Below are 26,644 nucleotides of genomic sequence, written 5' to 3' on the forward strand. Positions count from 1 at the left end.
ATCTTTGCATCTGGCAGAGCTTAAAGAGGCTCTGTCACCAGATTTTGCAACCCCTATATCCTATTGCAGCAGATCGGCGCTGCAATGGAGATAAGAGTAACGTTTTGTTTTTTTTAAAACGAGCATTTTTGGCCAAGTTATGACCGTTTTTATATTTATGTAAATGAGTCTTTCTAAAGTACAACTGGGCGTGTTTACAGTAAAAGTACAACTGGGCGTGTATTGTGTTCGTTACATCGGGGCGTTTTTACTTCTTTTACTAGCTGGGCGTTGTGTATGGAAGTATCATCCACTTCTCTTCACAACGCCCAGCTTCTGGCAGTGCAGACACAGCATGTTCTCGAGAGATCACGCTGTGACGTCACTCACTTCCTGCCCCAGGTCCTGCATCGTGTCGGACGAGCGAGGACACATCGGCACCAGAGGCTACAGTTGATTCTGCAGCAGCATCGGCGTTTGCAGGTAAGTCGATGTAGCTACTTATTGCAACAAAGTGCAACTTTGATCCACTGATAAAGCAGATGTAAAACATGTGCCTGGACCTGAGGTTACTTAAGCTCTGTTCACATCTGCGTTTGGTGTTTCCGTTGCTCTGTTCCGTCATAGTTGAATAGAAAAAGAGGAATAGAACAGAAAAAGAGGAAGATGACAACCATCAACAACGTAAGGCCCTGTTCACATTTGCGTTGGATGCTCAGTAAGAGGCCTACGTCCCAGATTCCACTGAAAATATCAGAAACAAAAGCGCAGCATGCTGCACTATTGTTTCCGATATATCCACGGACACTCCGACAGATATTTGATGGAACCCATTAAAGGCAATGAGTTCCGCCGGGTGCCACTGAGTCTGTGCTTCTGGAATTTTCATTGTTCTACTCCTCTGTATGCAGAGGTGAACAAGGCCTAAGCGGATGTGATCACAAAAAAATAATGAGCCTACCATTGACGACCTAAACAGTTAACAGGACATTCTGAAGAAACCCTAAAAATTATTATCGACCACTACCTGTTTGATGGTGATCACTGCACCAATACATACTGTAATGCTACCAAGCAACTCTAGTGTCAATAAGTGTTGCATGAAACTTGCTTCTGTTTTTATTTCTTAATTCAAGACATTATGATTTACATTTAAGGTTTCGTTCACATCTGCGTCGGGACTCCGTTCATGGGTTCCATGGGAGCTACAGGTTTCTGTTTGCATCACCATTGATTTCAATGGTGATGTATCCGGTGCAAATGGTTTCCATTTGGCACCATTCTGTAAGGGTTTCATTGTTTTGACGGAATGAATAGCGCAGTCGACTACAGTATTGATTCAGTCAAAATAACGGAACCTTCACACAACGGTAAGAAACGGAAACCACTTGCACCGGATCCATCACTATTGAAATTAACGGTGATGCAAATGGAAACCTACGGTTTTCGTTTGGTTTCCGTTCATGGGTTCCCCGGAAAGCTCAGACGGAAACCATGAACGGAGTTTACCAACACAGATGTGAACGAAGCCTAACAGGCAGATTTACCCCATAAAGAACCTGACTGAAATGTTCGGTGACCATAGGAGTGTCACGTACTCTCTGCCTGCGGCTCCGTCGGTCTCCAGGACATCGGGAGTTACCCGCTCGGGCGTTGCCCGGCCTGGCTGACTGAGGCAGTCTGCAGCCAATAGGAGCTAAGGAGCGTCAGGCCAATCAAAACCTCGCTGATGTTCCTGAGCTCCCGCCCTTGTTTCCTTGCCTGGTGCTTTCCCTGGTTTCAGACTCCCCCTGAGCGACTTGCTTTTTGACTTCTTGTGGCCTGACCTCGGCTGGACTCCTGACTTTTCTTTGCCTTCTGACTTTTGTTTTTTCCGCACTCTCCCGGTTTGACCCTGGCTGCCTTACTCCGCCTTTTGCGCCCAAACTTGTCTGCGGCGCAATTGCCCTGCCTCTCCCTCCGTGTACTTCCCAGGTGACCCTTTGTTATTTTGTACTGTCTCTGTCTTATCTGTATGTCAGTTTCACTCGTACCAGCATAGGGAACGCCACCCAGTTGTGCGCCATCGTTTAGGTCGGGTCGTACAAGTAGGTAGGGACAGAGGTTTGGGAAGAACAGGAACTCACTGTTTACTGTGTATTTGTTCATGACAAGGAGCCTCCCAGTTTATTGCTCTGTAAAGTAAATACCAAAGTCATGCAAGCTGAAAGTGTATTAGAATACTGAACATAAGCCATGTTTAACATTATGTATATGAGTCTCCCTCAAACGGGAGGACATTTATGAAAGCTGTAAACCCTAAAAATCAAGCACGATTCTGTATGTTTTCTAGTATGGTAAAAAATGACAGTTACGCGCTCGTAGTTAGAGACCCCTCTTTGTTCTGCAACACAATTTTATCATCTGCGATCTAATCTTTTGAGATAATAGCATCACTTAGCTGCAATGTTCATTGAATGAGAAATTAAACTACACACTTTTATATTTCCTTCACTTTTATAAGCTTCAACTACATAGAAATGATCTGAAAAGTGCCTCTGTCATATTAAACAAGGGAATCTATAGAATGCCAATACTGAATTACTTCCACTGTATAGGTCCCGAACCAGAGTTTGAGTGCCTGGCATCCACCTGAAAAGGACTTTAGGGAGGAGAATTGCTAATAGGCTGAGGGCTACTGATAGACAGTAGGTCACAATGTTACAAAATGTCCTTTTCAGTTGGATGCCTGGCACAGTATACAGATCAAAAACTCTGGTTCCGGGGTTTTATAGTGGGAGCTTTAGGAACCCAACACTTTGAAGCTCCTCTGTCATGAAATAAAAAGTTGCATATAAAGTGTACCTCCCTTTATAATAGGGTTTAAAATAATGCAGTAGTATAAAGGATTAGGCATCATGCATACGACCGTGCATTATGATCCGCATACTATCCACAATTGTGGATAGTATAGGACACATTCTATCCTAAGAGCCAATGCACACGACCGTGGTTTCCATGTTTCGTGCATTGTCCGGGAGCGCAGACTGCAAAAAAATAGGACAAGTCATTTGCATATCTTGTGTGTGCACGGTCCGAGATTGCGGACGGCCCGCGGATGACACGCCTTGGGCTGTCAGTGCCACTCTTTAGGTTATTAGGGAGTCTTATCAATAATTATAATGGGAGGTACATTTTAAAACACGTTGCCCAGTGGTCTAAAACCAAAGGGGTGAAAAAAACAACTCCATAAAACAGGTAATCTTGTCATTTCACTCAGGTTTTTCAAGCTTATGGTGCAAATAAATTCAGTCACACATACTAGAAAAATATTATTTTGGTTCTGGAAGCATAATAGTACAACAGTTGTTCGCTTCGCTAAAAAAAAAAAAATCATAAAAACACATACATTATATAAACTAAATATGATACATGCAAAAACCCAGTCAGTACTAGGGTGTGAAGAAATCTACTTTGAAGAAACATTTTTCAGCTGAAAACATCAGTATTGACGTCATAGTTCTCCTCTATATTTCACTACTTGTAGTCCAAGTCCATTTAAGAAAAAGTTTAAAGTGTTTGTGCCTGACAATAAATCAGAGCTTTCTCCAATATATTGCATTAAGTTGATTCATGGCTCAATGTGAAGATAAAACGACTCACCGACAATTTGGGAGTATGCTACGGCTGTAATACCATTCCACTTGGAAAATATAAGAGATTGCTAGCCATGAGCTTTAGTCAAGTAAAAAAATATATACATCTTATGCTTCGTTCACATCTGCGTCGGGACTCTGTTCATGGGTTCTGTCTGAGCTTTTAGTCAGGGGAATCCAAACTGAAACAAATGGAAACCATAGGTTTCCGTTTGCATCACCATTGATTTCAATGGTGACGTATTCGGTGCAAATGATTTCCGTTTTCCCTGTTGTGTAAGGGTTCCGTTGTTTTGACTATGGTATTGCTTCTGTCAAAACGAAGGAACCCTTGCACAATGGTGACAAGCGGAAACCATTTGCACTGGATCCCTCACATCAATTGTTTCAGTTTGTATTCCGTTCATGGGTTCCCTTGAAGGAAAGGTCCAATGGAACCCATGAACGGAGCCCCAACACAGATGTATACGAAGCCTAAAGTTGTCCCTGGGTCTCCTTTATGCAAGGGCCAATCCACTAATCTGAAGTGTGAGCATATACAGTAGAAGACATAGATCTCACAGTCACCTGATTTAGTTATATAGGGTTTTTAGAGTAGGAAACTTAAAAGGGTTAGTATGTTTGGTGATGAAAACATATCTTATAGGTTCATTCATGACTGGAAATAAAAGTAACCAACATGGTTGTCTTTTGTTTTGTTTGAGGCGAATACATTTATTTAATGGCTTTAAAGGCCCTTCTGAAGTTTAAGTGCTCTAAAAAAAAAGTATGACAGCCTGCTAGGAGTGTCGCTTTATGGGTACCCATAAACATTAGAAGGTGGCTGGACACAGAAGAACTATTTCTGTAAACATGCTTGCTTGGATCACCTCATGCATGATGTTTTTGTAGGCGAGTAATGGGGGAGCAGACCCAGACAGTATTGTTACTTGTTATCCTAATGGATTCAGTAGGGATCATTGGACAGAGCCCTGCTGACTGCTACTCCCCCTTCCCCAAGATCACTTTTCTCAGCTGGTGTCTTATGGGGCCCATAGACGTGGAGTGTGTTACATGATCATACTAAATCCGTAGACAGTTCTATTGGTACCTTTCTATCAAACTAGAGGTTAATGACAACACACGCTTCCTGAATTGCTTCCTCTTCATCATCTTCATCTTCATTCAGGAGACCTCTAGCTTCTGCGCTTTGTACATTAGGAGGCCACTCATCTGTTTCTCTAAGGCACCCGGGGTTCACAATATAGCGATAGTCGCTACTGACTGCTGTGGCACCACATGTCTGAGAAGTGTCCACACAGCAATGATCATCATTGTCAAAAGCAGAGTGCAAAATAGAGTCTACAGCTGAAGCTCCACAAGTCTCCCCGAGGTTTACATATAGTGGATCTTGACTTCCTGATAGCACGGATAGACGTCCCCAAATAGCTTGCAGCCGTCTTTTCAGGTCTGAAAAGCAGGGCCTCCGTTTGGGCTCAGTGATCCAGCACTGGCACATCATTTCATACCTACAAAAAAAAGAGAAAAATATTTTTCTATGTGACTTTTACATATATATATATACACACACACACAAAGATACTTATATTGTCACTAAGTCCAATTAATTATTACAATCCATTTTACAGTGCTGTACATAGAATTTATCAAAATTTTGTGAACTCAGGCTACGGTGGCCATACATGTGTTATTTTGTTTCCTTTTTGCTTATATAGTGCCAACATATTCCACAGCGCTGTACATAGATTGTCATCACTCACATCAGTCCCTGCCCCAATGGGGCTCAATCTATTTTCCGTATCTCAGTCAATACACACACAGAGGCCAATTTCATAGGAAGTTAATAAACCTATCAGTAGGTTTTTGGAATGTGGGCTGAGACTGGCGTTCCCAGAGGAAACCAACGCAAACAAGTAATAATTAAAAATCTTCTGAGAAAGATCATCATTATGTGTATGCCGATTTTTTGGGTGTTCATGTTAAACTCTATGATCATAAGATTTACTTAATTGTTAGCTGAGAAAAATAGAAATATGTGGGGCAATGCAAGTGTATGACATCCCCTGCAATACAAACTATTTTCTATTGGGGAAAATCATTAATTTTGTGAGATCTCATCCAGTCTTTAGGCTCCAATTGTGCTTTTGTCTTAAAAAAAAACTCCATCAACTAAAAGTGCGAAATTGGCCTGTACACATACAGTATGCTGTACGGGGACTTATAGAGTCCCTGCGGCTCCTTGCAATGATGCCGTAGACACTATGGGGTCGTTTATTATGCACTCTACACCAGTTTTCTGGCAAAGAAAAGCTTTTTCTCAAAAAATTGCAACTTGCTTTTTTTACACCACTTTTTAAAAAAAGTAGGTGGGGCTTAATGTAGGGGCGGGGTCACCCACAGTCCGATAAATTCGCTAAAGTTGACACCAGTAGCTGGCAAAATTATAGGGAGATTTCCCTTTCTGGAGCACGGACAGCTATAAATATACATAATGTATTAGGAGGCGTGCACCTCTTAATAATTCAGGTGCATTTTACTCCAGTGCTCTTTATATCAAGACGGACGTATGAAACCCCAGTTTTAATAAATTACCCCTCATGTGCTGCTGTATGGTGCACCAAGCGGTGCCATTTTATAGGGTTACTTTCCCCTAGAAGGAATGATTCAAAGTGAGAGTAGCTCCATAATACAGTGTCTAATTGAGAATGGCGCAATTTTTTGCTCTGTATGCCTCTACCTATGTTTGAAATCGGAAACATATGGCAGTACAGTAGAAGTCTATGGGTTCCTATTACAACTCTGTAAAACCCAGAAGTTATGATATGGTCATATGCATGAAGCCTTACTCAAACCAATGAGAAATTGACAATTTTCCTGCTTTATATTTTTGCAGCCACTGGGTGTCAGTGTAATGCCAATGATCTCGGCATCACCAACTTGTTTTCAATATGCAAAGCGGTAAACTGAGACTTAAAGGCGGCGTTCACACGTTGCATTGTCATTTTTAAGCCTAAACTGTGAATGAGTTTAAAAAAGAAAAAAAATTGCAGCTTTTTTTTCTTCCCCACTTAGGATCAACTCATGTTCAATTACTTTAAAAAAAAAAACAACACGAAACATAAAAAACTGCACTAAAAACAGCAAAATGAGAACAAGACCTTTGGGCGAGAACATACAGCGTGGCAGCCTCAAACTGGCGAAACCATGCCCACATGGGTTACGAATGTCCGCATGATTTAGCCGGTCACACTGTGGTATAACCGGCTAAATCGTGCGCCCATTCGCCAACGTAAGTGAGAGTGATTTCCGCCGCCGATGGCGGCCACGCCGTGTTTTCTCACCCTATGTGTTCCAATCACTTGTATGTTAACGACCACAAAAGGAATATAAAATGTACATAAACGACTTGGGACCATCTACCAGATAGCTGAAAGTGTTTATTCTAATTATTTGGTTAGTGGTTTGTCTTGGGAAAGCAGTGTGCGCCTTTAACTTTGTAGCTTTCTATGCCTCAGGCATAATAGATTTCCACCCACCTTCCAATGTCAGGTCTGCATGGGATTAAAAATGTTCTTTAAAAAAGCCATTATTACTATTAACACTTCTGGCTCCTATGGAGATGTGGGCGAAGTTTGAATATGATTTTGTGCACGCTGATGATGTAATTTTTAAATGGCTTTTTTGCATCATCTGGGGGAAATTATATCAGAAATAATCCATAGACATTGTATTCACTGTATTATTCTATTCCTAAGAGGTCTCAAACCATACTTCATGCAATAGGCCAGAAAAACAAGCTGGGAAAATAACATAATACAGGGACACTGTAAAAAAATGAACTGACGTTGTCATCCAAAAGGACTTCCCTCTTTCCCACCAACATTTTATTTCTATTACCTATTTGTGATCTTTTATGTGAAATGGAGAAGACAAGGGAAGTCAAAGCATGTGGCGGTTATGGGGCCCATAAAGAGAGAGGGCCGATCCCGGATTGTTTCTAAGTGCTTTGCTACTGGGTGTCAAGAATCTACGCTGAACTTTTCTCTCCAGATGAACTGTATTGGTTGCAAACAAAGGGGTGGGCGGCGGTCCAAAAGTAATGGAAAGAGGGTAAAGTCGGAAACAAAAACCAGGAACTTCTGTCCTGGGTGACAACCCGTTTTGATTTTTGCTATAGGGCCCAACTCTCTTCTATGTACTCTGAAGGAGTTGTGGAATGAGAACTAGACTCAAAGTTTATCAAAATAATTTTTCTACAAAATATCTACTCATATCAGTCAGATACTGTAGGTAAATAAAGGGTTTTAAAGATTCCCAGTACTGGAGTGATGAAATATAAAAGTAATAGTTGAGGAAGGGGTGGATTGGGCAGTTTCTCCCATTGAAAAACATGGCGCACTCAACTGCATAGAAAATGAAAGGCGTTTTCCAGCAGTTTCATATTGATAGACTAACCTAAGGATAGGCCATGAAAATCCAACTCCTGACACCCCCACCGATCAGCTGACATTGTTAATTGTGCTACTATTGCATTCACTTGAAGGGGAGTAAGCTGCATTCAGCTGATCGGCAGGGGTGCCAGGAATCGGACCCCATCTTCTGATCTCCTAAGGATAGGTCATCAATATCAAATTTCCGGGGAAAGCCCTTTAAGACAAGACCTGTTGTGCGCATACACATTAGATTCAACCTCTCTACACCTATAGTTATAATATCTTAATATAGGAGAATATTGAGGGAAGGATAATAAGTGTCCTCCCAGCAGGAAGTTATAGCTCTGGCTCTAGCTGCCCATGTGGTGCTGTACTAAACCATCACGTGATTGATAGCACAGAGGACGAGAAAGCGTAGTGAAATCCAAAATTCAAGATGGAGCCTAATCAGAAACGGACAGGAGGCGGGACTGGTCTTGTCCCAGACGGAAGCGGGACTGGTCATGTTATGATGGAAACGTATGTTTCTGCTGGAGGCCTTCTGTAAGGCCGGGAGATAAGAAATCAGTAACATAAGAAGGGTTGTAGTAGAAACACAAGACAATTATTGTTACATACTTTTCTACAATTGTTCAGGGGACACACAGTTCCATAAAATATAGACACATAGTAAGGCTTCAGCGTTATGTAAGACTATACACACAATACTAGAACGAGAGATTACTAGTGCAATAAACATATTTTAATAAAAATCCCAAAAACCAGTTGAGCGGTTATCCAGTGCACTTGTCCTGGAATGGCACTGCCCAGCTTAATTGCTGCTTCTAGGTGGCATCCACAGAAATGAGATTTATAGGGCATAAATTCATGCAATCTCCGTTCCCAGGCAGTGAGGAACATTGTAAACACATTTACTTTTTAATGAGGAGCAGAAGCCAGTCTGAATGTACAGCAGATGCTCTCATTATGGCAGATTTCTGATCAGCTCATCTTTAGATCTTTCAGCTCCATCTCACAATAAAGCCGCTTGCACAGCAAGGAAGAGGCACAGGGGGGCACATTACTTACAGTTCATCCAGACAGTCCGGCGGCTGCTTCAATCTATTTCCAGCAAGGAGGTAGCTGTAGATTTCAGAGTTCTCAATGCCGGCGTAAGGGGTTTGTCCCAGTGTGACTATCTCCCAAAGGGTGACGCCAAATGCCCACTAGGAAATAATTAGCATGCGGAATGGTTACTAGGACAGTAAGCAAAAAACTCATTAGCATAAATAGCATTTTCCTCTTGTGTTCTAATACAGAATTTATACAACATCTCCCCCTAAAATAAGCATTCTGCTAGTTTATACCTCTTTGTAGGGGGGACAGTCGTCTGCCACTAAAGATCCCAAAGTGGTAAAAACAAAGCCCTCCTAGATATTAGAGAAAATCTGCAACTGATGCTGTAAAAGCTGGGTGACAACTCACGTGGCAGCTGTAATTGTAGCCATATTGGTTGTCATACAACTTATACATGGATGAATACAATTTATGGCAATTTGACAGAAGGCTAGGTTGACACAGAATGGATTGGCTCTGGGAAAATCTGCAACCAATCCTCAATGAAATCCACACTGAAAATGTGCAAATTTTGATGATGATTTTACGCATTGAAAAAAAAAAAAGAATCTTGGTCCAGCGCTTTAAAGGGAAATTCATTCAACTTTATTAGAAATCCACTTAAAATACAATGAGCGAGTAGATTTTACCCTTTATAATAGCATCAATCTGTTCCACAGCAGAATCCAGCAGGATGTGGATTAAAAAAATTCCTAAACACCATGCCGAGTTTTTCTGCAACGCGGGAATAGGATTTTGAAAACTCCATTCACTTGCACTGAAATTTGCTAAGGATTTTTAGGCCGAAATCCATATAGAAAATCCACAGCAAATCAGCCCTGTGACCATAGCCTAAAGGGGTTATTTCATTTCAGACATTGATGGTATATTGCGAAGATTGATTGTTGGGGTCCGACTGCTGGGAACCCCACTGATCACTTGAAAGAAGTGGCTGGGAAAGCCACTTTAGCTTATGACGGGATCCACTTGGCAAACCATGATGCCTCCTAAAAAGGCGGAGTGGAGCCAAGGTGGTCCTGCGTTTTTCAACCGACACTGCAGTCTTGCTTCATCGGACCCCCACCGATCAGACAATCCCAGTGATATCGCTAGTACACTTCTAGACAGTACATAAAATATAATATATCCTACATGGGCACAGAACATACAGAAACATTTATAAAATGTATTTCCGTCACCAAGAGTACAGATATCAATGCAATGTTGGAGTGTACAATTTAATTGTAGTGAAGCACCCACCACATCACTGTACGCTGTGTAAACATTGTCTGCCAGGCTCTCCAGTGCCAACCATTTTACAGGAAGCTTGGATGCACATCCCTGACGGTAATAGTCCCCGCTGTAGATTTTCTTGGAGAGACCAAAGTCTGCAACACACACTGTCATGTCCTCATTTAACCTAAGACAAGGGATACAGAAAATCAGCTGAGTGTAGTGGAACAAGAACTATATAGCTCCCTCCGACCATAGGTAATACTTAAAGGAGAACTTCCATAAGTGTTATATATTAAAGACCCTGATGTTAAAAATGTGAAAACAACGTTTTAGTTATAGCTTCCTCCTTATCAGTGCTTGAAGTTACAGACTCAATGCCTGCGGACAGATTGCTCCCGTGTCTCCTATAACAGTCCCTGATCTTTGGGTCAACATGAAACATCCACCGCACTGTGTGAATGCAAACCACCAAAAACATCAATGCCTTGTCAAATACATATAGCAACCCCGATTTAAACCAGTTAAGACAAGGTAAATTTGATTCACACTATGGTCTACATTATGCAGTTTACACCAGGTTTTGGCATAACCTGTGACAAAAAAATTTCAATTACAATGTGCGACAAATTTGCATCTTTTCTCGTTACTCACCAAACTTGCAAAATGATGAGAAAAGAGCATGATCTCCAATGTGACATGGTTGTCAAATTGATTAAGTTTAAAGCCTAAAATTGGTGCAGATTTTGTCACAAATTTACACCTGCTCAGCCTCACATACAGAGCAAAATGTGCCCAATTTATTAAGCGGCATGCGCCTTTTAATAAATTTGATGCAAATTACACTAAAACTAGATTGAGATACTCGAGTCTAAAGTCCCTTTTACACGGGCCAATTATCAGGTAAACGAGCAGTTATGTGAACACACGTTCCCGATCATTGCCCTGTGTAAACAGGGCAACGATCAGCCGATAAACAAGCAAACGCTCATTCATCAGCTGATCGCATCGCTTATGCAGCAGAAAATATTACTGTTGTCGGCAGCACATTTCCCTGTGTATATTTATTCATTTTTTTAAATTTACATTTTTTGTGATTTTCACAACTCAAAGAAAAACATACATCAATATAATTGAGCAAGGCAATACGTTTTGTAGTCCTCGCAGGAACTCGGACACGTAAGGGAGCCATTAATAGGGTATGTGCACACGATAACTGCATTTACGTCTGAAATTACGGAGCTGTTTTCAGGAGAAAACAACTCCGTAATTTCAGACGTAATTGCATGTACTCGCGTTTTGCGAGGCGTCAATTACGGCCGTAATTTGGAGCTGTTCTTCATTGGAATCAATGAAAAACGGCTCAAATTACATCTCAAGAAGTGTCCTGCACTTCTTTTGACAAGCCGTCTTTTTTACGCGTCGTCGTTTGACAGCGACGCGTAAATGACAGGTCGTCGGCACCGTACGTCGGCAAACCCATTCAAATGAATGGGCAGATTTTTGCCGACGTATTGGAGCCGTATTTTCAGACGTAATTCGAGGCAAAAAAAAGCCTCGTTTACGTCTGAAAATAGGTCGTGTGAACCCAGCCTATGTGTCACATATAAAAATGTACGAACAAGGTAATAAAAACAAGAATATACAAGAACAAAAGTAAAATTTTACTCATATAAGAAATCTCATTAGCTATCATATGGAGACTTGCATTATGTCAACGATGGAAAAAGACGTCTAGCAGTATGTGTTAATTGATTAATTACCGGAGAGGTCCTGGACCAAGGACCAAAGGAGGAACGGCCGACCACACCTATTGAATACAATGTGAAATACAATCAAGTATTAGGAACCCTTTTCGAGTGATATGCGGCGCATACCGCCCATCTACCATCCAGCCGGGATATGGAGTGAGTAGATAATGCAAAAATTCTTTCCATACCATATGTAAATTGCACCGTCTGACAAAGTTCCTTAGTAGTCAAGGGTGAGCTGGACTTCCAGGATTAGGCAATCATGGATCTAGCAGCGAGAAAGATATGACCTATCACTGTGCGCAAGTGAACAGCTAAGTCAGATATGCCAATAAAGCATAGAGCTAACTTAGGTTGTAGTTGGATAGTTATCCCAGTGACCGCTTTAATAAGATCAGCTGCAGCTAGCCAAAATGTGTTTACCCACCAAACATACATATATGTACCAATTAATCCACAGCCTCTCCGGCGATGGTGGGGATAAGACGGGTTTAGTCTGGATATATCCGTGGGGGTAAGATACCAGCGCAACATTATCTTAAATGATGTTTCCCAATGATTAGCGCTTTTGGATATACTCTTGAGTGCCTTAATAGCATAATACCATTCCTCCATATCTATGTTTGTATTTAAATCTTGTTCCCATTTGAGTATATAAGAGGGTTTGGCTATGGTGTGAGGCTGGAGTAATGGTTTGTAAAACAAAGAGAACACACGTAAGTTAGAATTAAGTGAGGAAAAGAACTGGTATATATCCGTCGGGAAAGTCGGTGAGTGAATTGCAGTATTATGTAAGGCATGACGGATTTGAAGAAACTTGTAAAAATATCTTGCAGGGAGGGAGTAAGTGTGGGAGATAGATTCACAAGTGTTCAAAATAGCGCCGGAATACAAGTGTCCAATTTTACTCATTCCAGCTGTGCTCCAATTCCGAAGATCTAAATCAGGAGTAAATGTATGCAAAAAATAATGGGGTAATTCACCTAAAATAGTCATATAAAGCTTAGAAGTACAGGCACAAAACGCTCGCCATGCTGCGACGGAGGCTGTTATACTAAATAATTTGTGCAGTGTGCTATAAGGAGGGGGGAGTTTGGACGAACATAACATTGCAATTAAGGGAAAACCTAAGTTTGAGCTTTCAATTTCCGCCCACCTTTTTTTGTGAGATATGTCCCACCAAAATTTAGTGTGATCTAAAACAGCCGCCATGTAATATTTTTTCGGGTCTGATATTCCCATACCTCCCTTGGTCCAGGGTCTGGTCATGGTATTAAAACAAATTCTTGGTTTACGACCTGCCCAAATGAAATCCGTCAGTATTTTCTGTAACTTCGCAAAATATGAGCTTGTAACTGGTATAATTACGGTCCGAAATACAAAAAGTATAGAAGACAATAACATAATTTTAACAATTGCTACTCTAGGAGCCCAAGTAAATAACGGTTTATTAAACTTTTGCGCTAGCTGCGACATTTTAGACAATAAAAGCGTATAATTATTCACAAACAGATCCTTTCTATGACTTAAAGTGATACCCAGGTAAGTAATGTGTTTACCTTGCCAAAGGTAAGGAAAGCGAGCTTCCAAAGTAACTTTAGTTAAGAGATCAATACCTACATTTAGAATTTGGGACTTAGAGGGATTGATTTTATAGTAGGATGCGTAACCGAAATTGCTAATGGTTTGTTGTATTTCTGGGAAAGAGAGGTACTTTCCCTGTGTAGCTTCTTGTGAAAGGAGCAAACGAGCCCTGATTAACGAGCTGTCTCGTTGATCAGCGCTCATTTACACAGCCCACGTTGGGCCGTGTAAGAGGACCCTAAGTAAGTGTGAGGTATCGTCCCTCTGACCAGGCTAAACATGCTTTTAAAATCTTCTTTTCTTGAAGGGTTTATCCGGGATTTTTACAGATTACTTATCCTTAGGTTAGGTCATCAATATTAAACTGGTGTAGGTCCAACTCTTGGCACCCCTGCCGATCAGCTATTTGAAGGGGCCGTGGCCGCGGAACAGCGATTTAAACCATGAAGAGGCTGCAGCCCTTGTAAGAGTGCAGAGACCCCTTCAAAAAGCTGATCGGCAAGGGTGCCAAAAGTCAGACCCCCACCGATCTAATATTGATGGTCTATCCTTGGGATAGGCCATCTATTTTAATATACCGGATAAACCCTTTTAATCCATATCAGAATTCAACCTTCTTTTTTTGGTAGAATAAGGAGAACTGTCTAAAAACATAATTAAAAGATGGCTAAATACGAGTTTGCATGATACAAATATCCATTTTTTTTCTGTAGCTTTTGCACAAAAGACAAAAACATCGAGAGAAGAAAGTCACAAATCTTATTTAGCAGCTATTTACTGTAATTCAGTGTGACAGTTTTATAAAAAAAAAAATGGTGCATTATCGACGTGCCACATGTTGGCACACAGAATGCTTATAGGTCCGTAATATGGACCTGCAGGAACTTTATGTGCTGCTGTATATGTCAGTGCAGACAGTAATGTGTATATGGGCGCTTATTAGTCAGAATATACAGAAAATATAGTAAGCCATGCCGTTTTTTTTTCCTGTATGTATTAATAATCAGATTTTTCTAAAAAGAAACATAGAACCAGGGTATATAGACATTTGTTGAGCGTTTTCATGGCTAGACATTCGTAATCATAATGACATTGTGCGGCTATGGCTATGATATGATATTTTTTTGTGCAAAATTATTATTACAATTATGACTAAATTAGAAGCACAAAGAGAAAGCCCAAAACTGAACTCCAGAGAACTATTCCAACAACTGAAGATCTACCTTAGGCCCCATGCACACGACCGTAAAAATCGTCCGTAATTGTGGACCGTAATTACGGTCAGCAATAATGGACGCATTCACTTCTATTGTCAACAGACACCTTCCCGGTGTCCGGGCTGTAGAAAGAGGCCGAAAAAGGTAGGATACGTCCTATCTTTTGCTTTTTACGGACCGTGCTCCCATACTGTGTCATGGTGGCACGTGATTACAGGCACGGCCGTGTGCATGAGGCCTTACTATCATTTTCGCAGTATTACTTAAAGGACATTGGCTCTCTTTTCTTCCACAGACATTGAGCTTACTGGTTGCCAAGCAACAGTATAATAATAACTAGTGTAAAACTATATTAAAAAAGTAGCAAAGGAATAAAATAGAAATCTTTTTATGGCATAGCTGCAGTTTAGCGTTGGAAAATAGAGGTTTCCAGACAACAGGGTAAAAATAGCCCTAGCCAACAGATGAAAAGTGTCACATATGGTTAGAACTCAGTTAATTTGCTTTTGTAATGATAAAAGGAAACGATAAAAAAAAGTATATGAATAGCATCACCTGGAGGAGTTAGTCACTTAAAACATGTTGCTTTGCAACCTCTCGGAAATCCATAAAAATCTTGTAAAAAAAAATTAAAATTGAAATGCTAATACAATAGTGTAAACTTTATTTAAAGAAAAACAGATTACAGATTTTTTTTAAGGGTATCTGAGACTAGTCAGACCCTCTCATGCTCTATAAGATAAGAAAATAAGAGATGCTACTGGATACATCTACACCCATTCATTACCTAAATGAGTTATTCTACACAGCTGAATCTTATACTGGCCTAAAGTCCCTTTTACACAAGCCAATTATCGGGCAAACAAGCGTTCACAGAACTCTCGTTCCGATAATTGTCCCACGGGAACGATCAGCTGATGAACGAGCAAACGCTCGTTCAATGGCTGATTGCATCGTTGTAAATGCAGAAAATATTATCATTGTTGGCAGCACAATTTCCTGTGTAAACAGGGAGAGAAATGTATGGAGATGAACGATCTGAGTAAGGAGCGCTCGTCCTCACACTAGATCCTAGTGAGAGGAGCAAACTAGCGCTGATCAACGAGCTGTCTCTTTGATCGGCGCTCGTTTACACGGCCCACTTCGGGCCGTCTAATACTACCTTTATACTAGTGATTTCAGATGGCTGTATTCTGAACGACTTGAAGTTTGTGTTTAGTCTGTAAAGATGGTCTCTTTCTGGACAACAACGTCATAAGTCACAATGAGAATTTGCTGATTGATCTTTGCCTTGATCTGTGACCTGGGCTGGACTTTTGCTTTGATCTGTGATCAGTTCTGGGCATGAGCGACTCCCCATCGAGAGTGAATTCTTTATGGGGAGGTAAGAAGGGGGGCTGGATCACTTGGGATTGAGGACTCTAAATGGACACTGGACATTGTTGGGCCACTGTACACGATTTTGTGGGAAAAGTATAACACAATGGGCATAGTATGTGCCTATGTGGTATAGTTTGGCACTATGTGCTCACTGAATAACTATGGGGGCAAACTATAGTATGATGTGGGCACTTTATGCTTCTATGCAAGCATGATTTGTACTGCACTATTTATCTTGGATCTGTATGATACTATATTCATATATAAATACGTTTTACAAGGGAAGGGCCAAACATTGAAAAGGTTTCCACTGCTGCTGATGTCGTTCTATCCGCTGTAACAGCCGCCGCTCTCTGCGGCCGCCGTATCCTTCCCCCTCCATGGTGTCCTCTGGCTCCTGACCACCGCCAAATCCCTCCTATACTCAGAGCTGGTCGCACTCTCCATCGCTACCGTTCTCCGCACTTTCTCATGTGGGCGCGCTGACCCCCATTCACTTAAAGGGCCAGTGCGTGCCTAATTTATACCCTGGAAAACCTGGGTAGACAAGGGAACTCTCCCTGGCTTAATCATTGTCTGAGAAATTTGGTTCCTCCTAGCTTGCTGGTGATATCCTGCTGATCGTTTGTTTGGAATTCCTGTGTTTGACTCTGTCTATACCTGTAACAATCCTTGGCTGCCCTGACCTCTTGCTAGTGACCAGTGATGAAGCTCTACCGCCTGCCCTGACCTTTTTTTGACCAACTGCAAAGTGGCTGTTTGCCGCCCGCCCTGATCTTTGCTATACCTAACCCTGCATACAGTCTGCCGAGTACTACGACTGTTTACGTTGGCCGTCCCTAAGGGAAACTACTCCGGGGGTAGCGACCTTGGGTTCTCCAGCAGTGGTCCAGATCCCTGTACAGGGGTTAAAGGGTGAATACCTGGGGTCCCCTTAAACTCCGCTCCCTGGTTTAGCCCTACGTCAAATTCCATGGTAACAAAGTGGGTTCACACCATCCTCTGCAGGCCCTGTGACAGTCTCTATCCACGGGCCCTGTGACATCCTCTCTTAGAAACTTGTCATTTTGTAATTATTGCTGATAATATAGTCAGTTTAGACTTTCAGCAATGAATGTGCCAAGTATCAATTATTTCTATGACAGCTGCATATCTAATTCAGAAGCAGGAAAATTGTACGCAACCCACTTCTGTGGATGCACACGAAGTACTGCACTGAACGATGTGGTTATCTGTGCATGTGTCTGGAAAGAACACATGTAGCACAGTCTAGTTCTCTGGTAGCAAATGTTTAAAAATATTAAAATTAAATCCCCCAAAAAATGACACTGAAATATTTTTTTTTATATAATCACAAAAGTTAAATAGGATCTTTTTATTTCGGTCCTTTATTTATACATACGGCCATTTATTCTTTTGAAGTCTTAAACAAAACATCAAAGACAAAAAAACTGCATGTGCTAAAATGGATATATAAATAATTCAACTATACAGTAAATGACTCTTTATATATTCGCTCTAATATACCATCCATTGCTAGTAACCATTTGACAAAATCCTGAATATATTAGCCAGCTGCACTGTCCAGTATCTGAATATTTATATAAAAACTTGCTGGCATTGTGTCCACACAGAAGGCAAGAATATAAATGCAGAGTTTGTGTACAAGGACGGATAACACTTGTTTTAATTCAAGAGAATTTAAAATAAAAAAATAAAATATAAGCCATCTGTTTTATTGGCCACAGTTACTTACCACTTAAGATCTGCAAATTCAATTAGGTAGAGAAATTCTGCTATCTCAATCTGGTGGCAGGGTGCATTTGCGTGGGTCTTTTATTTAAATCCTATTGTCCTATCCTGTTATGGCGCTGACCATATTGTCTGAGTGTCCCAGATTCGAGGAAGCTATACAGTAACACAACTAAATGAACACATTCGCACTTCCAGAAGAGTTGTTATATGCTGGCCATGCATACTACGATATCACAGCCACTATTGTATTTTTTCTCCTAGTTCATCAACTTAATAAATAAAATATTAGTTTACGTCGAGCAGAGACGCTGGCCGAAGAACAGCCACTTCTAGTTATATACATTAGCTACGTAAAGGGGGAAACTGATAAAAAAAAATAAAAAATTCTTTATAATTATTCTTTAGGGAGTTCTTCAGGCTACCTAATGAATCCTAATGCAGCATTGTAACAAGCTTGGGCTGTTACCTAGCAACAAGGCATATCAGCCAGAGGGTGACTACTCTGGATCTGCATTATCCTGTAGAGACTAACATTCTCTACCATTATACTCCAGAGGAATTTGTGGCACAACAGTATAAGGTTATGTTTATGGTTGAACAAGAAGTGAAATAATAAAAAGCATAGTAATACATGCTTCAATTATCTGCATTATGATATGTTTTGCCAACATTACTAACCACCCTTGTCTTTGACAAGAAGTATTGAAATAAAATTGGAAACATGCTTCCTTTTAAAGTATTTTGCGCTGGATCACTGCTTCTCTTCCGCTTCTACGTAACATTTACCCATTAAATAGCGAATGTATATGCCAGCCACATTTGCCATTACACAAGACGTAATTAGTTCAGAACCTACATTTACACAATATTGTTTTTTGGAATCCTCCCCCGTTCTAAAACAAAAGTCGGCTTGGGACTTGACAATAGTCCAGACTAATGGATTGGTCTGGAAATGACTGTGGGTTCAGGTGCAGGGTTTATGCTGGGGCTCCTGCACAGCATGGCTTTGGGCAACAAACACAATAGAGGGTTAATGACTTTGTTGGTTTTGCCAATTTCCTCTCTTTCTGTTCTTCATCGAACATTTGCTGTTCTAGTCATCAGCATGGCATGCATCCCTGTGCCAACTTGTCTCAGACGAGAGATTAGCGCCATCTGACACGCCATTTGTGCCTCATTTCCCATCGACATTATGTCTTTCATACGTACATATTTTTACACCATGGAAAACTAACAGTATTTTTCTTGCCTCTGTGTAACAGACTAAGGATCTACGGTCATAAGGCTCGAGCATTGCTCGTGTCAGGAACAGATATACGCAGCAAGGCTGCACAGCCTCATACATATGCATCAAACACGACCTATATCTAGACTCGTACAGATCACCTGCCATATGGTGCCTTATGGTATTTCACATTTCAGTAAATCTGGTCCTTACATCTACTCTGCTTCAGGCAACAAACATTATATTTTTGTCTTGTTGCACACTGGTTTGCGGTGCTACAAAACCGCATATGTTATCAGCCCTGCAGGGGAATAAATAAGTAATTTAATTCTGACTACACCCTAAAGCTTCATTTAGAGAGGTCTATAAATGCAGATTTCGACGATAATTGTGCTAATTTTAAAGGGATGGAATTGGTAAGTATATTCCAGATGAATGCGTACGAAAGTAAGGGTGATTTATGAAACTGCCAGTGGGTTTTCAGAAATCTCAGACATCCATTAGACTTGACCCATAATTCATTAAAACTATGTATCATCTCTCAGTTAGGCCAGGCAAAGCGTACTCCACGCTATTCGGCCATGTGTGCAGTCCTGCATTCTCCCACTGTGATACGAATTGCGATAGAAATAAAGGATTTCGTTTTTCTATACAACTACCGGGTGAGAGCCGCTTCTTTTTTTCCATATGTATATACAGTTCTTGACATTGCCACAGTCAAGCTGAGCACCACTGTGTCATTATCTTCTGTAAACTACATCCCCGAACACCTAGATTTAGCATCTATGGAGTAGTGCCAGCCTTTTTGATCCTCTATTTTATGCATACCACAATTTCATCTTCTGACCAATGCATTTTAGACTGGAGGAATATATGGCACCAATAACTACCCTGTATTGAACGCTGGTCTGCAGCATTTTTGGCGCTGCAGTAAGGGTCCTCTTACACCGGCCAACTTTGGCCATAAAAAAGAGTGCCGATCAATGAGACAGTTCGTTGATCGGCACTCATTTTCTCCTTTCACAAGGAGCTATTATCAGTAATGTATGGGGATGAGTGATCAATAGTACCATCGCTCGTCCCCATGGATTTCCATCACGTCGACAGCACATCTCCTTGTTTACACAGGGACACGTGCTGCAGACAACATAATATTTTGTGCTGCATAAACGATATGATCAGCTGATGAACGAGCATTTGTTTGTTCATCGTCCAATCGTTACCCTGTTTACACAGGGCAATGATCGGGAATGAGCGTTCGTTCATATGAACGCTCGTTTGCCCAATCATTGGCCCGTGTAAAAAAGGTCCTTAACTTACAGTAATTTTAGGAAGATGTTACACTGTAGCATGCTTTTCAGGACATGCCGTGATTGTTTAACACTGCAAAATGTTTTGTTGGTCGCTGTTGTGTTGCATTTTAATCAGCTTTCACCATTGACTTCATAAACCCCACCTTGTAATTTTATGTGTAGTGCCGTCATGTCGTTTTTCATAGACCGTTCTACGAACATTTGCCTCTATCTATTCCTATAAAAAAAGCTGCAAGTAATTACACATGCTTTTCGCTATGGTTTTCACAATGTTGCTCTCTGAAGTACCTCTCCGCAGCACATGGAAGTACCCCTTAGGAGGCATCAGAAGGGGCCACAAATTGAACAGTTGTCCTAGCCCACTTCTGTTATATAGTTAGTTTATTAATAGGTGGTTATTCCAAAACACAGAATATCATGTAATACAATGACACTAGAATAGTCCCAGTGTATTAAATTCCAAATACATTTTAACCTTGCACAAAATATTTGACATAGGCAACATGCAAATAAAACCTCTACATAGGTACTTACATGCAGTTGCGGGTGGCAAGATCCCTGTGTATAAAACTTTTTGAACTCAGATACTCCATTCCACTGCAGATGTCAATCGTGAACCGCACTAAGGTTTGGATTGGCAGAGTCTGTGAACAAATAGAAGTGCACAAAGGGCATCAATGTTTATAAAATACACTTTACAACCGAAACCAATGTTACCAATATAGTCCTATAAAGCGAAGCAAATATGTAAATGTAATATAGATACTTATTTATCAGCTATATATAATACACAGGGGTAAATTTGCGTTCCATTTGTCCGCAAAAAAAAACTTCCGTAGTGCATCTGTGTGTTATTAGTATTCATGGATTCGCAAAAAAAATGGAAGGCTGGAACTCCAAATGATATGCTAATTCGGCAGTAAAATGACATGTTCTGAGTTTTTAATGTCCGGACTCGCAGCCCCCACACGGAATCGTGAACATCACAGTCGTGTGCAAGGGGCCCTATAAATGAATGGGTCCGCGTGCTATCCACAAAGTTGCGGATAGCACATGGCCAAAAAAAACACGGTCGTGTGCATTAGGCCTAAGTTATTTTACAGCAGCAAAGTCACAGTATACAGACTGAGATTTTTTAGCAAAGCTTCATATTATATTCTTAGCTATTTATTAGTGTAACTAAATTTTGAACAAACTTCTGACATGTCATAGTGACATGTCAGAAGTTTTGATCGGTGGGGATCCGAGCACTGAGACCCCCACTTATCGCTAAAATGAAGCGGCAGAAGCGTTCAGGTGAGCGCTAACCTCTTGGTTTCTGACCGGCTTTTCTCGGAAAGCCGATGTAACGGTGTGCGGTCTCAATAGAAAGTCTATGGGCCCATACACCGTTTTATGAAAAAAGCTGATCAGAAACCAAGCAGCTCAGCGTTCACACGAGCGCTTCTGCCACTTCTCACTATGACATGTTAGAAGTTTGTTGAAAGTTTAGTTACACTTTAACTTTGCTGAGCATTGCAGACCTGCTGTACACATGAACCAAATGTTACAATAAAAAATTACGATTACCAATTTACTAAATTGTAATTTTTTTCCCACAATTTTTAGGGATGCATAAACATACCCTTAGGGTGGTCTTACACAACCCGAGGTGGGCCATGTAAATGAGCGCTGATCAATGATGCAGCTCGTGGATCAGTGCTCGTTTGCTCCTCCCACAAGGAGCTAGTATGGGGGCGAGCGCTCATTACTATGATCACTTGTCTCCATACATTTCTATCTTGTCGACAGCGCGTCTGCAATGGCAGGAAGGAGGTGAAGGGAACAAGTGAGCCCTAATCTACCCACCGCCCTGTCCCTGCCTACTTGCAACGACCCGCCCTAGGCGACGGGGTACAACTTGGCGGCGGTCCCTACGCTGTCTAAGTGCAAGGGAGTACAAACAGGGAACACGCAAGGGAAGGGGCAGTAGCCCACGGAACGCCGCGAGGAAACGGAGCGGTGAATGAGTCAGTCAGGATCAGGATGAAGTGGAGTATACCAACGAGAGCACGGAGCAGGAAGCAAGCCAGGGGCAAAGCGAAGCAGGATAAGCGGAACTGAAGCAAGGCAGAAGCACGGCAGAAGCAGGCTGGAGCAAGGCAGCAGTGGGGCCAGGAATCCAAGAAGAATAACAAGCACTGAGGAAGAGAACACGGCAGGTATAAATGGACAGGGGGCGGAGCTAACTCCTACTGACCAGGCCGCGATAGGCTCTCCCACTCCTGAGCCTGCCACCCTGGTTGGTGGGAGCCGGTGTCAGTCTAAGAGGTCTGGCCTCAGGTGTCAACTGATTAATCCCGGGAGTATACACAGACGTAGTACCTGGCAGATCCTTTACAGCGTCCCTCTGTTTACACAGGGAGATGTGCTGCCGACAATGATAATAATTTCGGCATTTAAAACAATACAATCAGCTGATGAACAAGCTTGGTTTACACAGTTCCTGTGAACGCTAATTTGCCCAATAATTGGCCTGGGTAAAAGGGCCCTTATATTGTTGTTTAATTAGACCTTATAGTTTGAGCACTACAATGCTTTATCTTTCAGATTTAGCATACACAGATTTACACAGCTCCGGTAAAGCCTTTTTCAAACATCGATTTCAAAGTGATTGTCACTGATATAAAACATCTATCTGCAATAGGCATACGATAACTTTTTATAATTATATTTTAGAACTCAAGAGAACTTATCTTAGTATCAGAAAAACAACATGTGGCAAAAGCTGCCAAGTAATACAATATTAGTTTAAGTACAAACAAGCCTGAAGCAGCAGAGAGAACTTCACGCAGAGTCTGCAAATGAGTTCTGTTCCACCACAAATAGTTTGACCAATTTACAAGTCAATTCACTGTTCTCTAGAATAGGAGTCTCCAGCACAGCAGCCCTCAGCCAAAAAGGTAAAACTGAATCTGATAATACTTCCTACCAGATGTAAAATTGTACGTCAAGTTGGAATAGGGATTTATTTGGGTGAAAGGATTTTATTTAAATAATTTTTTTGTCATGCCATTATTAGCTTTAGGCCTCATGCACAATTCCGTCGGCCGTTGTACGGCCGCTAATGACGGTTCAGTGAAACACAGACCGCACACGGATGGCTTCCCTGTGCAGTCCGTTGTTTCATGTACCAAATCAATCAAAAGGCCGAGACTGTTCCGTCAAAAACAGACAGGAGTAGGACCTGTCCTATTTTTGATGGAATGGCTGCACGGTTCCATTAAAACAACGGAAGTGTGCATGGCCCCATTGAAATGAATGTGTCAGTTAAAAGAACGGATAGCACCCTGACGAAAAAAACTGAAGTGGGCATGAGGCCTTAGGTCCATCTTCAAAACATATAAATCACATATTTGTGTTCTTAAGTTCAACCATGTATATGCAAGAGCAAACTGGACTATAAATAACTGGACTATAAATAAGAACACCCTCCATAGACTTACAATGGGCTCTTCCCCAATGCGTGACATCAGTAGGAAGGTATGCAGATCGCCATGCTTCATAAATGGCAGGATCACCATTGGAACTGGCAGTCTTCCCTTGGTACGACTTCTCAAACTCACCCCTAAGTTTAAAAAATAAATATTCAAAGTGAAAAGCTCCTGAATTAAAAAATTGAAAGAACACAATTATCCTAAATAATATCACTTGTGCATATTGCTGTCTACTGGCAAGGTACCTGCTTCCCATGCAGAGACATGCATGGTAGTGTCTGTCTGGGGTCACCTAAAGACAAAACTTTTTGTCTGTGGTTGACTGGAACTTTTTCTAGTTATGCTCTACACACTAGGTGCACTTCCCATGAAAGGACCGAGCAATTACAGCCTATTGAAATAATCATATTCATCACCTACATGATAAGACCATGCAGAACTATAGAGGATCTGCCATATGGGGGCAGATCCTGACATTTGTCCTAAGATTCACTGAAATTGTAAGTTTATTATTTGATATTCAGGACTAAACTGGTGGGGGAAACCAGATATTGTTCCATGTTTGGTCTTTTGAATGCAGTAGCTATACATTTGAAGAAAAGCATCATGTGGACAACTGGAATATCACATCCTTATGTGGTTATTATAGTTCTCCAAAAATTATGGAAATTATTAAGGAGTTGGTCTACTCTTTATTTCTTTAGCTTCCTCCAAATATCTTTGGAGGCTTCCCAATAAAATTTTGGAATGAGGCTGTAGGGCTTTGTGTCCATGCAGCCACGAGAGCATTGTCATATTGGACATTGATGATTGGTGTTCATTGGGGTACAGGCTTTATGGAAGCGGAATAGCCATGTTATGTTGAAGAACATTGTGGGTGTCTGCTTGACCATTGAAACACGATCAATGAAGCTCCTGACAAACAGTTCTTGTGCTGAGGTTTCTTCTAGAGCCTGTTTAATTCTTGTTCATGTTGCAACCCAAGGTGCAGAAAATGCTTAAAAGAGAATGGAAAGGAGAATCTAGGGGAAGGCAGAGCTATACCTCATTAATCACGATAAAATACGTAGACATATGACTAAATGTGGTAGAAGAAATAAACACGATCATAAAACATCTAATCTGATCAGAAAACAAATAGCTGTTAACTTTGTTTTCACAAACTCCTAGCAAAGAATGCAGGAAATTGAAGAAAAAAATCTAATATAGGTCAAGCCAACTGAAGAGGTTGAACAGCTTGACAAGCAACCGTGGACAAGAATTTCACTTAAATGTCCAAGGTGGAAATACCCCTTTATGTCATATCCACAGGATATGCCATATATGTTAAATATGCGGGTCCCACCTCTGGCACCCACACCTATCTCTAGAACAGGGCCCCCTGACCCCCGTTCTACCTTTGGCAATGTTACTGGGCTGCTGCCACTGGGTTATGAGTCTGCCTGGTTTTCTGGAAACAGCAGAGCACTTTGCTATGCTGTTTCCAGAATTCGGGAGATTGCTGTTTCCGGAACTCCCATTTAGATCTATGAGAGTTCCAGAAACAGCGTAGCAAAACACGCTCTACTGTTTCCGAAAAAGCCGGCCCCCCGTAACTCAGTGACTAGAGCCCAGCAGCAGAAGGTGGGAAAGGGGTCAGGGGGCTCAGTTCTAGAGATAGGTGCTTGTCCCAGAGGTGGCACCCACATTTATCAGACGTTTATGGCATATCCTGTAGATATGCCATAAATGTCCAAGATGGGTATAGCCTTTTAAGCATTTCATACTACTATACAGCACAGAGACACCTTTTATAATGCCACTTATATTTGACTACACATTTCGCTACTAACACAGTGACCACAGTTAACGGCTGGTTTATAAAAGTAAACTTATAAAATAAAAACATGTAAAAGGAGTTGCCTGCCTCCCAAGGAAACTAAAACAATCCACATGCATATAATGTGTATGGGAACTACTCTCATAATGTATTTATGATGTCCCACTGTGCCAGTGGAGAGCCGCAAAGAATAGTGGCTCAGGCGGACCCAGCCTTGTCCATGTATCACATGGTTGTCAATTCACTTGACTGACTGGCATATGATATTACTTTAGCCGTGGCGTTAACAACTGATCAATACTAGACCTACTAAGTGTGTGCGGTCTCTGCCATGTGAGTAGATCTGGGCCCAGACTGAATAAAGCAGCTCTATCAGCCTCTAAAACAACATAACAACATTGCACAATCTCTATACTAATGAATATTTCCCCACCTGTCAGCCACAAACCCTTGTCTCTCTTGGTTTCTGCAGCTAAGGAATTTCCCTCATGCTTGCTGACACATCTACATAAGCCTCGACAATAGTATGCAGCTGGCAAATATTCTGTGATGAATTGTAGTTACAGGGCAGGCCTTCCAACCTATCAAAAAAGGTATGCAAGGTATTTCTAGATACAAGCCCTTTAAACGAAAAAAATTGAGTCCAAATTGTATGATATATCTTGGGTACATGTGCGAAGATGACATTGGTAAAGTTTAATCTCAGACTACCACTGTTTTCCAGAACTAAAGTGCTCTATAGATCGCTC

At 41.3% G+C, this 26,644-nt stretch overlaps 1 protein-coding gene across 1 annotated transcript in view; it reads right to left on the reverse strand.

Annotated features, from left to right (window-relative positions):
* Nucleotides 1-2,111: 2,111 nt before the first annotated feature.
* Nucleotides 2,112-26,644, reverse strand: part of TYRO3 (TYRO3 protein tyrosine kinase) — a 156,139-nt gene continuing 131,606 nt past the window's right edge. The window contains exons 15-19 of the mRNA XM_075844875.1: nt 24,086-24,207; nt 21,135-21,244; nt 10,403-10,562; nt 9,116-9,252; nt 2,112-5,122 (exon numbers count right to left, since the gene is read on the reverse strand). Coding sequence (XP_075700990.1) covers nt 4,717-5,122; nt 9,116-9,252; nt 10,403-10,562; nt 21,135-21,244; nt 24,086-24,207 — 935 coding nt within the window. The 3' untranslated portion in view covers nt 2,112-4,716. The remainder of the gene's footprint in view (nt 5,123-9,115; nt 9,253-10,402; nt 10,563-21,134; nt 21,245-24,085; nt 24,208-26,644) is intronic.

The sequence above is a fragment of the Rhinoderma darwinii genome, chromosome 12 (genome assembly GCF_050947455.1).
Source record: "Rhinoderma darwinii isolate aRhiDar2 chromosome 12, aRhiDar2.hap1, whole genome shotgun sequence".
Classification (NCBI taxonomy): domain Eukaryota; kingdom Metazoa; phylum Chordata; class Amphibia; order Anura; family Rhinodermatidae; genus Rhinoderma; species Rhinoderma darwinii.